The sequence below is a fragment of the Salvia splendens genome, chromosome 3 (genome assembly GCF_004379255.2).
Source record: "Salvia splendens isolate huo1 chromosome 3, SspV2, whole genome shotgun sequence".
NCBI lineage: Eukaryota > Viridiplantae > Streptophyta > Magnoliopsida > Lamiales > Lamiaceae > Salvia > Salvia splendens.
In genome coordinates this window covers 33758721-33773534 of record NC_056034.1, presented here as the reverse complement: position 1 = coordinate 33773534, position 14814 = coordinate 33758721, and the positions used below count along the sequence as shown (strand labels likewise).

At 35.0% G+C, this 14814-nt stretch overlaps 1 protein-coding gene and 1 long non-coding RNA gene across 4 annotated transcripts; one reads left to right on the top strand and one right to left on the bottom strand.

The window, feature by feature from the left end:
• Positions 1-1719: 1719 nt before the first annotated feature.
• LOC121793639 (berberine bridge enzyme-like 8) lies at positions 1720-3614 on the bottom strand. Its single transcript, XM_042191675.1, has one exon. The coding sequence runs from the start codon at positions 3540-3542 to the stop codon at positions 1935-1937; it is 1608 nt and encodes a 535-aa protein (XP_042047609.1). The 5' UTR covers positions 3543-3614; the 3' UTR covers positions 1720-1934.
• Positions 3615-4582: 968 nt separating this feature from the next.
• On the top strand, positions 4583-8229 carry LOC121795750. Of its 3 annotated transcripts, none has more exons than XR_006049632.1 (6): positions 4583-4773; positions 4897-5629; positions 5723-6499; positions 6607-6691; positions 7021-7087; positions 7864-8229. It is a non-coding gene; the product is annotated as an uncharacterized LOC121795750 (long non-coding RNA). The 3 variants fall into 3 exon arrangements; XR_006049631.1 differs by having other exon boundaries at positions 4897-5747; positions 6413-6499; XR_006049630.1 differs by having other exon boundaries at positions 4897-6499.
• The last annotated feature ends 6585 nt before the right edge of the window (positions 8230-14814 follow it).

Genomic DNA, 14814 nt, shown 5'->3' with positions numbered 1-14814 from the left:
ACCTCTACCACTCCACCACATGAGCTCATTGAACAATTTGAACATTAAATATTTTTATACATTAACCATTAATTTTATCTACAAAAACTAATAATTCATTTTAACTTTATTATTTTTTAATATAATTGTTAATTATAATATATATAATTATAATCCTTTATATTTTAATGATGCTCTACTTACCACATATATTATTATTAGTACCATATAAAATTCATTATTTACTATAAATAGATTTTTTATATTACATACTTAATTTATATACCCTAGCTATTGACATTAATGAATAATCTTATCTAAACTAATTAATAAGTACTTAATTCGTATATAATTATATATTATATTATGAAATAAATTTTCTTAAATTAATATAAACATTATCTATTTTAATACATGAAATATTAAATTTTTTATCTAGACTAACTAATATTAAATATATATATCTGAATATATTTACTAAATTATAATATTATTTATATTTATACATCACTAATTATCGATAAGGTTTAATGTTTTGTGATATATTATTAATTGTAAATCATTTACTAAATTTAATATATTTTATATATATTTGCAACAGTAAAACGGTTAGACCGGTGGTTGGACCGGTTGAACCGTGAACCAGTAACATCGCCGGTTCGCTTGCCGGTCCGGATTTTAAAACGTTGCATTAAACAATTGGAATGGTGTGTCATTTAGTGGCTGCAAGTGGGCCCAACCATCTAATTTCGAATCCATGTCTATATCTTGAAAACCCACCTCTAAAATACTGAACTAGCCCTAATGAGTAATGAGTGCGTATATGATGCATATAATTTGTGGAGTCATTTTCGGTGTGCGGAAAAGTATTTTAATATTGTATTTGTGCTTCTTCGTCAATAGAACATTCCTTTTTTATTAGATAAATTAATGACTTGAAACCTTCACTGTTTAGATGATGGTTGAGTTTTTCAAGTTAATCATTGTTTTTCTTGACTCACTCAAATACGAACAAACAATTTAAATGCAACAATAATGAATTTTTTCCTTTACGGCAGGCACCTATATTTATGGTGATTCAAAGTTTGAATCATGAAAACTTTCGCGTCAATTAAATTTTAAAAATTAACATGTTTCAAGCTTATATATTGTAAAACATGTTTCGAGTTACTGTAGATGTATAGCCCTACGACTACAATCCGATAGATAAAGAGAAATTTTTTGTCACATTATGTTTTTGTTTTTCATTTATGTTTTATAATACTCTTCCGGTCTCATCAAAAATAATTCATTTTCCCTTTTAGTTTGTCTCAATAAAGATGATTCATTACTAAAAATTGAAAAACTTTTATCTCTATTTTATTCCCTTTATCTTACTTTATTTCTCCACATAACACACAAAATAAAGTTGCATAAAATCTTGTACCGTCTAAAGTAGGGTCATCTTCTGTTGGACGAAAGGAGTACATACATTTATGTATAAAAGCAAATGAGTTTAAGTCTTGTACAATGTAGACTGAGTAGTGGAGCATGTCATCATCGTCATCACTATATTAATTGGAGGAATCAAGATTAAGACTCTTGGGGCTTAAATTATTATTAACAACTGCAGTATTTTCGATATTTGTCACACTAAAGTAGTAGTTGCGGCATGAATGGTGGAAGTTGTGAGAGATACGGATAGACAATGAGTGATAACTAATAAAAAAATGATGACAATAACTAGAAATACATGTGATATTGTCTTTAAAAGTAGCATCAACATTGAATAATGAGTAATACTAATAACATTTATAAACATATTTATTGTTGAAATAATAAAAAAAATTAACGTGACCCATGCCATGTTCGTGTATACAACGCACACAAAATCAATAAAATCTATATTATTCACTTTTTTTATCCAAATATTTCATATTTATTGGAAACTGGTGCTGAAGTATAAATAAATGCTACTATTCTCTTACTTTCAGAGGTGGAATGCTTTGCTCATTCTTGAAAAAGTTACCGGGATCCACCAGAGTTTTAACTCGAACAAGCCGAGCGAAATTACCCTTGAAATATCTTGCACCCCAAATCGCAGCTCGTGCGTAACTCGTCGCTTTGCCTCCATCCCTATTAACTCCGATATCGAGATCTCTGTAGTTGAAGTACGCCTCCCTCGGAGAAGACGAAACATAAGGCGTCAAGTAACTCTCAAGCCTTCTAATCCAATCTACATACCTCTCCGAATCTCCACCTCCCTCTTCATTCCAATACACCACCGGAGCAACCTCAAACAGATTCCCACCCCTATGCGGAAACGGAAGCGCAGACTCTCTAATCTCCGCCATTCTTCCGCCGTACGGCATCAACAGCACCAACGCCGCCGCCGCTTCCGGCTCCAATAGCCGCCGCCACATTCCCTCGAGCCCCTTCACCGGTATCGGCTTCTGCACGTAATCCGACTTCGATTTGAAGCTCCTCACGCTGGGATCTCTTCTGTTGAGAAGAACTTCACGTGATTCGATCGGGAATCCGGCGACGAATAGCGTTGACTGGATCCAGCTCATCTCCGCGCAGTCTTCCCTCGCTAACCCTAGCTCTGGAAATCTGATTTGCAACACCTTCAGTAATTTGTCAGCCCGGCCAAGAAAGACCGAGAAGAAAGTAGCACGGATAGTCATTTTCTTCGTGATCTCGTCTAGGCCGGGACCTATCAGCGCTCCGATGAAGAGATCGCGGTCCAGTTCCGGTGCCACATATTGCCAGCGGTGGACGAGCTGAGTCGCGTTCTGCTCCAGACTCCTCTGGATTCTGAAAACAGTGACGGTTTCTGGAACATCCACCAGTCGCACTTTCCATGCAAGAATCACACCAAAACTAGCCCCACCGCCGCCTCTGATGGCCCAGAACAGATCCTCGCCCATTGACTTTCTGTCGAGGATTTGACCGCGAGAGTTGACTATTCTCGCATCGATGACTTGGTCAGCAGCGAGTCCGTGTTTCCTCAGCAAAGTCCCGTAGCCTCCGCCGCTAAAGTGGCCGCCGACTCCGAGGGTTAGGCAGCTTCCGGCAGGGAATCCGAGGAGCGGGCTTGCCTCGGCTATCTTGTGATATAGAGAGCCGACGGTGGCGCCTGCTTGGACCCATGCGGTTTTCCCGACGACATCGATTGAGATATCGGTGAGGTGGATTAAGTCGAGGAGGAGAAATGGGAGTTTTGCAACGTAAGATAGTCCTTCGAAGTCATGGCCGCCGCTTCGGGTTCGGATTTGGAGGTTTGCGGCTTTGGCGCAGTGTATGATGGGTGGGATTTGAGATTCGAGTTTCGGGGTTATGATGAGTTGTGGTTTGGGGGTGGATTCGGAGATGAATCTTAGGTTTTGGATGGAGAATTGTAGGATTGGAATGTAGGAGGAATTGTTTGGGGTGTAGATGAGATTGGAAATGGAGGAGAAGTTGTGGGATTTTTCATTTTGGGAGAGGCATTGAAGAAAGTGGCGGTTGCCTTCACTACAAGTTGACGATGAGAGAAAAATGAAGGTGAGAAGCAAGGATAGAGAAGTAATGTGAATCTTCATGATTTGATATTTTGAGGGGCTTCGGTTCTTGTATTCCTTTTATAGGAAAAAAATAATTAGTCAATAGAGTTTGAACATTGAATTTGAATTTGAATGCTACTATATTATTATGTATGAGTTTGAATGAAAGAAAATGATTATCAAATTCCACTGAATAACCGATTTCATAGTCTGATTATTGACGAGGCGGCGGCGCGTAACAGCATACCACTGCATGATTCTAGAAAGGCAAAGTCAAATAAACAAATTCATTAATTTTGACTATGTATAGTTTGATCTTAATTTGAATATCTTAATAATATTGAAATTTGACTCTTGACTGGCTTTCAAGCAGGCGATATGGAATATGATTTTTTTTTCTAATTCTACTCTTTTCATTTCTCAATAGCTAGATGATATTCTTCATTTTCAAGATAGATGTTTTTTCTCCCTCGCATATTCATCTAAATTGGAAAAGAAGATTCACTACAATAAAAAAAATCTATTATGAACATCTTTTAAAGATGCTAATTTGTGTTTCTAAATATACTACTGTACTAATGTTTCAATAAATGTTCTTATTATTTGTATCCCAATTAAAATTAGAGGACGCAAATGGAAGCCTCCTAAAATAACAAAATATTGAATTAATTTGTGTTTAATTTATGAACATTTTATTTTGCATCCTAAATTATTGTTATTTTTTAAATATTTTCAATGCAAATAATTGCGATTTTTCATGTGGAGTAAGTTTTTTTTAGTGTGATTGGTTGTAATACACTAATACTTTGTATAATAATAAAAAGCAAAATAACATACGCACTCTAAAAAAATTAGTTGTATTTCGCGCTTATTTTCGTAGTAGAATGTGTAAAATAAATTTATGGACTAAAGTTCATTTTTATCCCAAGTACAAGGTTATTTTTCCTCTTAATCATGTTTTATTTCTACGTTTATGTTTAATAATTTCATATCATTGACATTATGAATTGGTCATTATCTTTATTCATCTTTATATTTCTAAGTTCATTCATATGTTCACTAATGTCACTATAAAAAAAAGCGCCAGTTTGCTACCAAAGTTTTGGTAGCACAGGCGTATGCTCGCAAATTATGAAATATTTCCAAGCACATTTGCAAGCACAAATGAAAACGGTGACCAATTTTCGAAGAGGGAAATATTTTCAGTAGTTTGGCGAGCACCCTAGCAAAATACTACCGGTCGAATTTTCTTCCATATTGTGATTCCCAGGTGCTCTCAAAATTCTTTCAACTTTTTTTATTCTTCTGTTGCCTACGATTTGCGAGCTCGCGGAAAAAACTTAGTTCCCGCTTATTTTGAATCGGTTCCTGCCGCTTAATTCTCAATTTTCAGCTCGATTCTCCCTTCCTCAGCCAAGCGCCACCGTTCAATTCTACCTGCTCCGCCACTAATCCTCCGCCACCAGCCAGTCTCTCTCTCAAATTGAGGAACAATCGCTAGAAAGTGCCTTCATTGTCAAGCTACACGAGTATTTACTTACAATTGCCTGTAGGGATTATAAATTTGCTAAAACAATGAATGACTATTTTCCTAATCGGCGTTGTTTTTTAATCATACACTGCATTGTGTTTAATTTATTTCGATTGGGAAACTTGTGTGTATGTATGTGTGCGTGATTCTCATTTATTCGATTGTGTATCCTTCTCCTGCTATTAATAACATTTGGAAACTTGTTTAGTAGCAGATAAAATCCGTTGTGTGCAGTGTTGATTGTTGTGCGTGTGCTAAAATGAAACTGATTCTGTCGATTTCTTTGAAATTCAGTTGATTTTTCGTTGCTGCAGCCACCATATTGTTTCACTGTGGCTCAGATGGAAAATGCATCTTATAGGGAAATTTAGGCATCTTAAGAACTTCTCACAAACGTGTTTGAGATCCTGTTTTTTCTTTCTACAAAAGCAGGATAGAATGTAGTGAATTGTATCTGTCAAATTTCTGACTGTTACTTTGCTCAATGTGGTAAGGTTTACTGTTCTTATCTCTATCATTTGATTATATTTTATAAGCCTGTAGGAAGGGAGAGCATTCAACTGCTTTAGCAACTGCTACTGATCCTACAATACAGGTATCTTATAGAAACAGATCCACTGAGTGCTGGTGATCCTTTTAGGCAGATCCACTGATGCTACAATATGATTGCTTGTGCTGGTGTTTGTAGGAGCTGGAGATAAATAATGAGAGAGGTTTTGGGGACTCATTATTCCCATTTCTCTCAAGCAAGTTTCAGATATTTTCTTTATTTATATGTTGATTTAGCATGCCAAAATCATACAATGATGGATTATCCAATATCAGTAGGATGATTGTTCTGCTTTATACCCTTGAATTTGGATACTATATGGAGCAGGCTACCATTGTTTTGATGCTTAAAAATGTGATAGTTATAATTTGAATGTTGATTTTAAAATTTTAAGGGAATGCAGAGAAAGTACTATGAATCTCTATTGGTGGCTTAATAGTGATATGGAGTATCACATAACAGCTTTATGCATCCAAGGATGAACTCCATGACTACTAAATTAGTGGTTGTAAGTTGTAGCAAACCATGAGGATTTTGGCAATGCTTTGGTGTTTAATAAGGTAGAAAAGAGAACCTCTAACGAACTATAAGCACGAAACATGTAGATCAAGCATATGGTTTGTCTATAGACTCAAAGGTGTATATGCAATGATCTAAACATTCTAAATGAATTTGCTCAACTCTTTAACTTAATAACTTGTATGAAATGATGTTGGAATCTGACCTGCTGTTTCTATCAAACTGTTGTTATGCCGTTTTTGAATTGTTACTCATCATGTAGCCCTACTTCCTAGTTTTCCTGGATGACATTTGTTGTGATTGATGCAGCCTGGTCTAAGAAGCTCTTGGATTCAATGTTTCTTAAGTGGAATCATGGCTTGCAAACCTATCACCTTTACCTCAATTTGGGCCAAGGTAAATCACAAATGATTTCAGTTGATCTTTCAGTTGTTCTAAAAATATTATATCTTCCTCTTTCAACGGCTTCTAATGATGAGGGGAAATTCCTACTTGCTGCTCAGAGATGTAGACATCCAACGTATACAGATTATATAACCCTAGAGTGATGATGTTTTAGAGGGCAGCAGCAAACATTGGCAAGTTAAGGTAAGTCCTATTTCAGAACAAGATCCTGTGCTTCCAAAGCCTTTTCTACAATAGCAACTGCTACTGATGCTACAATATATGTAGTATTTTTTAAGGGTTTGCTTTTCATCTGCAAAGGCACTAATTTATTGCAATGGACTGCTTGTATTCTTTGCATATCATGTGTGTGTCTACCTTACATATCAAATTCAGAAAAAGTGTTAAATCAGAATCAGTATATCACCTTTCTTCTGTCATTAAGATGATAGTCTAATAAAAATATATTTTCCTGAAATAGTATGAAATAAGATTATTTTGAGTGTGATGCTGTTCTACATTCTTGTTTTTAGGGAGAAGAGCTCAGAAAGCAAATTACCGCAGTTACCTTATATCTAGTGCAGTGCCAAGACGCAACAGGTTTGCTATCTCCGTATACCTCTTGAGTGTTTTTGTCCAAACATTTTGATGCTGCAGTTTGTCTACACTATGATCAGTAGCTGATCCTGATCATTATCAGGATCAGTTATTGATTCAATATGAGCAGTTCATGAAGCTCACTGACCTATTGACAGCTCATAAGAATTCAGTGATGATCTGAAAAAAGGGTTGTGGGGTTGAGGCGATTGTGCACCTGGTTATCATTTACTTTCACATGAATATGAAGATATATGGCATGATAAAAGATGATAAAAGGCACAAATATATCTGTCTATTCCAACATACCTTGTGTGCTCATGCTGAACATATAATGCATGCTAGAAACTAAACACTTTATGCTCTTATTAGAGTTGGCAGAGGAAATCGCAAGTGATTATGAAAATAAATGTCATATTCCTTTTTTTAGGGGCTTTATTGATCTAGTGTGGCAAATCTCAGAATCATAGTTTCCTTAGTTACCACAACCATTTTAAAAATGCCTGAGCACTGCCACCTGATAGTAGATCATTTGTTGTAAACCAAGGCAGTGGTTGGTCATAAAAAACCAAGGTCTTCATTGTGTTTCTCTGCTTGAATAGAATTGCCCTTTGAATAGATTTGAAGTTGGTGTCTTTTGCTTGTTTGGACATGCTATTGTAGAAACAATGATATTTCTCCATAATTCGATAGATGATTTGTTTTTTAATTTAGAACACTTACTACTATGTCTTGATTGTTTAAAGGAGCAAGTTATGACGAAGGCTTATGATTTACAGGCTAATGGGGTAGTAAGACCCAAATTATGATGTCTTTTACGTTGAGTTTTTTGGGAAGATAAAGAAGAGAAAGTAAATTCCTGGAGCCGGTCAGGCAACGAAGGTGCAGGAGAAAACTGCGGACAAAATCGAAAGCGCACGAGGAGTTGGGGAAGCAAAATGCTGCATCACGCGCGGAGTTAGAGAAGCAAAATACGAAGTTGCAGAGATATTTAAGAAAAATGCGGAGTTGGGAGAATAGTTGAAGAATCTTAGTCAACAAGTTTATAAAATGAGAACTCAAAAATAGATTAAGTCTTATAAACTAAATGGAAGTGTAAAACAATATTTGTTCATTTTATGTAATTTTTGAATTTTATTTTTTAATTCATTTTATTATAATTTTTCTCTAAAAAAAATTCCAGATAATAATTTGTAAAAAACTAATAATTAAAAAAGGAAAAATATGGCACTATTTTGCAAGCAAAAGAGTCCAAACTTGCGAGCAAAAGGGTAAGTACTAGCAAATTTGTGCTCACAACGGTTCCAAATTTTCTAGCAAACTATAGGTGCCCGCAGTTTTCGAGTATGTATATAGCGAGCGGAAAGGTGCTCGCAAAAGTGGTCGCAAGTTTGCTACGAGCCTCATACCGAGCAACTATGGTGCTCGCAAATGTGCTAGCTAATTGGGTTTTGCGAGCATTTGTATACCCTTTTTGCTAGCACATGGGGGCTCGCAAAAGACCTTTTTTGTAGTGTGTAAAGCACAAGGATAATAAAGCCACAAGATGTGCTAGGCATAGAAAATGATATAGATTAATCAAAGTATCATTACCAAGAATTCTAGAAGTGTATTTAGTTCATCACATTTATCCTGAAATCAAAACTAGAAACAATGAAAACAAAGAGAACATATATATGATCTACGCTTTATTCCAAAGACGAATTGATCGGAGTAGAATCGTCATCTTCAACCTTGGGAAGAATCTGGAGCTTCCTCTTCTCTCTAAATATGTGTTATGTCAAAAATGGAGGCTTGAAGATGCATGGAAATCTGGACCTAGCTCCCTTTTAATTATACTCATCTCTCCCCTTCCGGTCGAAGCCACCACCACTAGTTGCCATCCGACGCCACCACGATCTTTCTCCTACCACAACACATTTATAAACATATATTGTGCACGGTGCAGTTGGCAACGGAGGGGCAGATCTTGCTACAATGAGCCTGAGTTCGAATCCCACTACTGTCGTGTAGCTGCTTCCACCTCTCAGCGTGTAGTTGCTTCCACCTCTCAGGCACAAGTGTGAGGCCTTGGAAGATGGGCTTCTGGCAGCCAGTGGGTTAAGGCTTCCCCCTTAACGGGCTACTGCGTACCCTGATCAGTGGTGGATCCATGATTTTGAGTTAGATACTCCCTCCGTCCCATAATAGATGTCACACTTTCCTTTTTAGTTTATCCCACAAAAGATGTCACATTTCATTTTTGGAAAAAAAACTCTCATATTAATATAAATATACTATTTTCTCTTTCCACCTAACACAAAAAGCAATCTCCTAAAATCTTGTGTCATTTTTCAAGTGTGCCATCTATTATGAGACGGAGGGTGTAACGCCCTACTTTTTGAACCCTAATTTTCGAACCTAAAATTTTTGCTTTTAATTCTTTTAATGTCGTGATGTCCGTGTATTAAATGTTGAGTGGAATTGTTATTTGAGATTTTTGTGACCTAGTTTTGAGTTGGAGTTATAAATGTGTGTTGACCGAGTCAACTTCGTTGAATAAGTTGGCTGTTTTGAATAATTGATGTGGGGTGAATTTAATTGTTTTCGAATAATTTATAATTTGTTATGTGAGCTTGAAATTGTGATGGTGAAATCACAAGTTAAATTTTAATAATTCCTTTACTTGAGGAATATTTATTGGACTCAATTTTATGAATTTGATAAATTAAATAAATAATACAAGTTTGAATCTTGTGAAGCATAATTTGTGAGCTACACCATTTAAATAAAATGCAAAAGGTCAAATTAATTTAAATTAATGCAAAAGGTCAAATTAATTTAAATTTAAAATCCTACACTAAATGATTTGAAGAAAATAGAAGATGTTAGTGCTGCGTACTCCTCTCCAATGTGCTGTGTTTCTCTTCCAAATCTTCTGTATTTGAAAATCAGTCAAGACAGCATTAATCCCATTTTAAATTGGCAATCAAATCACCCAATCTATATACCTCCCCTGGGCGGTTACACCTTTCCTATCTGTTTTTTTTTTCCATTATGCAAAATAACACCCTCAATTAGAACCCAATTATCAATTAAGTAGATTGATTTGATTTATACAAATCCAATCCCACATTTTACTCCTCCATAATCACACGCTTAGTACATAAGCCATCTCCACCCTAATCTGCTATTACTCTTTCCACCGCCTCTCACACGCTCTTTCACCCTCAACAATTTACAAGAACGAGGTGCTTTCCTCACTCAATATCCCCCCTCCTCCTACTCTACAAGTTTTGCAAATCAACTTATTACCTTTTTTTTCCTGTCAGAAACCGAGAGCTTAAGAGAGGGAGTTTTTGGTCGTTCTTTTGCAATCTACCAACTAAGGTACTATACCAACACCAAATTCCAATTCTATTTTTTTGTCAGCTTCCATGTACACTAGACCACCATATACCACAATCTGAAATCAATCTAATAATCGAGGAATCAAAGTAAAACGAGTAAATGAACAAACTTTTAAAAATCGAAAGTTATAACTTATCTGCGGGTACATCGGGGTTGTTTCGGGAGTGGAAACGGAGCGGACGAACCTCGACCCTGCAGCGGCAAAATTTTGGGGATCTGTTTTCGATTTCGTTGGATAAAGATGGAGTTTGGGGTATGCTCTGTTTTGAGGAGATACAATAGAGAGGGAGAGGGAGAGGGGTGACCAACAGTTTTGTGGGGAGAAGAGTTTCTGATTTGTTTCCTTATCGACGGGGGAGGAGTGATCATTTGGTACCTAATTAGCCATCACACCAAATCTTAATCATTAAATTAAGTGGTTAAATTATATTTTAAATTAAAAAATTATTAAATAAACTTTCTTTCTCATCAAAATCATCTTAAAACTTTAAATTTACGTAGCTCTCTCGATTTAAATTATTTTTTCACAAAAAATATACTCCCTCCTTCTCGGACTACTCACACATTTCCTTTTCGGCACGGAGATTAAGAAATGAGTGTATAGCAAAGTCAACAATTGCGGCTGTAGGTGATAATTTTTACTAAAAATGGAAAGTGTGCAAATAACTTGGGACGCCCAGAAAGGAAATAAGTGCAAGTAGTGCGGGACGGAGAGAGTATAATTTTATAAGGATTCTAACGAGATCTCAATTGCATATGTTCCGACGATGTTCGGGTAATGAAATTTGATAAATTATATTTCAATTTTCGTACATGTTGATAACCAGATTTTATCAACAAATGCAAAAAAATCTCAATATAGTGTATGTAAAATATCAATCTAATGTAAGTAAAATATCAATAAAACTGTATTGATATTCTCATGTCATATTGTTGATATTTGTAATACTCTTTGTTGATATAAAAAAATACACACGGAAATTATCATATGATAACATAAAGACGATATTACATTTTGTTATATTTTGTCTACTATTTATTGAAATTTGTGAGCTTTAATCTCATCTATTCATTCCAAAATCTAAGGGTATAGATTTAGTCTTAATTTTGGATTATGGTATTATAATCCTTACTCCGAGGATCCTTGATGGGGTATATATATTTTTGTGTGTATGTTGAAAAGGCAGTATACGTGTGTACTGTGTATGGAAAAGGGAGTATATTTTTGTTATTTATTAAATTCTTTTTACACTATCTTGAAAAGGGGAAAATTGATGTTATTGAATAGTTGTGTTGATTTATGCGTTATGTAAATGCTAAAGGTGTTTCCTTGCAAGCGAGACGTGATATCAGGGGAAAAGAATATAATTTCAGATTAAGCACTCGAGGTGAACTTTCTTTTAAATAAGGACAATGTCCTTTATCGATGGGAATGAAACGCAAATATGTTTATCATGCCATATTTTCGTTTAACGCGCCTATCTGAAATGACTTTGCCATTATTATTTAAATCGAATTCGGGTCCTTGTAGGGCCGCAAACCATACTTGGATTAGTGTACACCTATTGTAGACCGTGTGCTAGCGTGCGGGTTGGCCAGACTAGTGACTTGATTTGTGGCCACATTCCAAGTCATGTATATGCGCAGATATGGTTGACGTCTATGTGAAAATGGTCGGCCGACCACGATTTTTGAATGATGGAATATGTTGGTGTCTCGGATATTTCTAAAGCTAAAACTCCGATGGTTACCTGAAATTGGCATGATAAATATAAATTTTTTTGATAAATTATTTTCGGCATAAGTCCACTAAGTATTTTATAGTACTCAGTCATGCATGCGTTTTCCTTATGTGCAGGTTGAGCGGCGACGAGCTTGGGGCGGTGTTGAGTCGAACCTTAATTATTGTTAGATTTATTTTGAACTCCGAGGGCCGTCGTGTCTTCATACGTCACTCTTACTCTTGAATGCTTCCGCTGAGATAATACTATTTTTGTCAATTATGTTTCTGAACCCCTTTTCACTCTTCGATCATTAATTATGATAACCGTTGACCTTGGATTCAAATGATAAACATTTACTCTGATTTTCCCATGTTATTTGAATATTAATTATTTTGGTCAAATTCTTTATTGAAACCCTAGAAAATTCTCCTTTCTTAAAGTCCCATTAGTCGCGACCTACCGCATTCATTAACCCTAAAAAGGGCGGTCATGACAGAGGGAGTATAAAACTTTTCTTGGAATCTTTCATGCTAAAGCATTTGATTATCGTCATGATATAAGATTCTTGAGATAAACATAAAATTTGTTCTATTGTTTCCTATGAACCTCAATACCCAGAATGTGTCCAACTTCTTACGTATCTTTCATCTCAAACTTAGTTGATAACCATTTTCTCTTGCTTTATTTCATTACTATTTCTAATAAAAAATATACCGTTAATATAAAGTACCATAAAACACTATATTCTCACCTTTAACTTTCTTGTACACACGGCCAGTGAAGGTTCAAATCTCAAGTATTACAGGTAGGTTTTAAACTATTGGTTAGTGGTATGTTAGGATTTTTCATAAAAACGAATACTTTTAGGCTCCATTTGGTACATTGAATTGGAATTGCAATTCTATGGAATTGAATTGCAAGAAATTGAATTCTAATTCAATTCCAAATCCAATGAAATTGAATTTGAATAATTTGTGCACACACTATACACAAAATACACACTCACACACACTTCACAAAAAAATACACATACTATACACACTACACACATTTCACACACAACGCACACACTACACACATTTCACACACTACACACGTTTCACACACTTCACACACTACACAAATTTCACACATTTCACACACTACACACACCACACACATTTCCCGCACCACACACATTTCACACACCACACAAATTTCACACATTTCCCGCACTTCACAAATTTCACACACTTCACACTTTACACACATTCTACACATTTCAAGCATCCGATTTTTAGATTTTTTTTCAGTTTTAGATTTTTTTCCGATCTGAATAAAAAAACTGAAAATTTCCAAAATTTTAAACTGAACCAAATTTGAAAATTTGCTTTGTGAATAGTGTGTGTATTTTGGGTATAGTGTGTATTTTGTGTAAAATTTGTGTCGTGTGTGTATTTTGTGTGTAATGTGTGTAGTATGTGTATTTTGTTTATAGTGTATGTAGCGTGTGTATTTTGTGTAGTGTATTTATAGTGTGAAATTTGTGTAGTGTGTGAAATTTATTTAGTGTGTGTAGTGTGTGAAATGTCTGAAATTTGTGTAGTGTGTGTAGCGTGTGAAATTTGTGTAGTGTGTGTAGCGTGTGAAATTTGTTTAGTGTGTGTAGTGTGTGAAATTTGTGAAATTTGTGGTATGTGAAATGTGTGTATTGCGGTAAATGTGTGAAATTTGTGTACTGTGTGTAGTGTGATATGTGTGTAGTGTGTGAAATTTGTGTAGTGTATGTAGTGTGTGAAACATGTGAAATGTGTGTAGTGTGTGAAATGTGTGTAGTGTATGTGAAATGTGTGTAGTGGGTAGTGAAGCTATCTAATTTTATGACTATTTGGAATTCCAATTTTCTACTTTTGATATGGAATTCAAATCATGGAATTGAAATATTTAGAATTATAATTTAATTCCAATTCTATACATTTTTGTGATACCAAATAATGGAATCGGAATTAAAACCTCTAATTTCAATTTCATAGCTCCAATTTCATGTTCCCAAAGACACCCTTACTTATTACTTTTCTTGTTCACTAATAGCCTTGAAAAAACCCCATCAAAAATCACATTTAAGAAAATGAGTTTATTTGAATTGACATCACCGATTTGAATTTTTACGATAAAGCAATATGGGATGTTAATATGACAATATCTGCTTCATCGTACCCTCGGAGGGGCAATCTCATTCTGGTTTACTCTAGTATGATGAGCCATGATGTTGTACCTATACAAGAAACAAACAATAAATTAATAAGGTGTGTTATATTGTTAATTCAATTTTAAATTACTAACTAGAACTAATAATAGGCATGGTATTATTAAATCAAGTCACAAGATTATTTAGTCACAAGTATCAATGCAGTCTAAAAAATATCAATTAAGATATTAATATAAATTAATAAAAAATTAGTTATAACTAACTTTTGAAAAATCTATCTAACCTTTAAATAAGTATAACTATCTCAATTTAAATTATTTTTTCACACAAAGTATATCAAATTAAAGATAATTTTGTAAGGATCCCAATGAGATCTCAATTGCTTATGTTTCGATGTCAAAATTTGATTAAAAAATTCATGAACTTTC

Excerpts from the sequence above, each read along its gene's own strand:
- LOC121793639 (XM_042191675.1), bottom strand. The coding sequence starts at position 3,542 with ATGAAGATTCACATTACTTCTCTATCCTTGCTTCTCACCTTCATTTTT.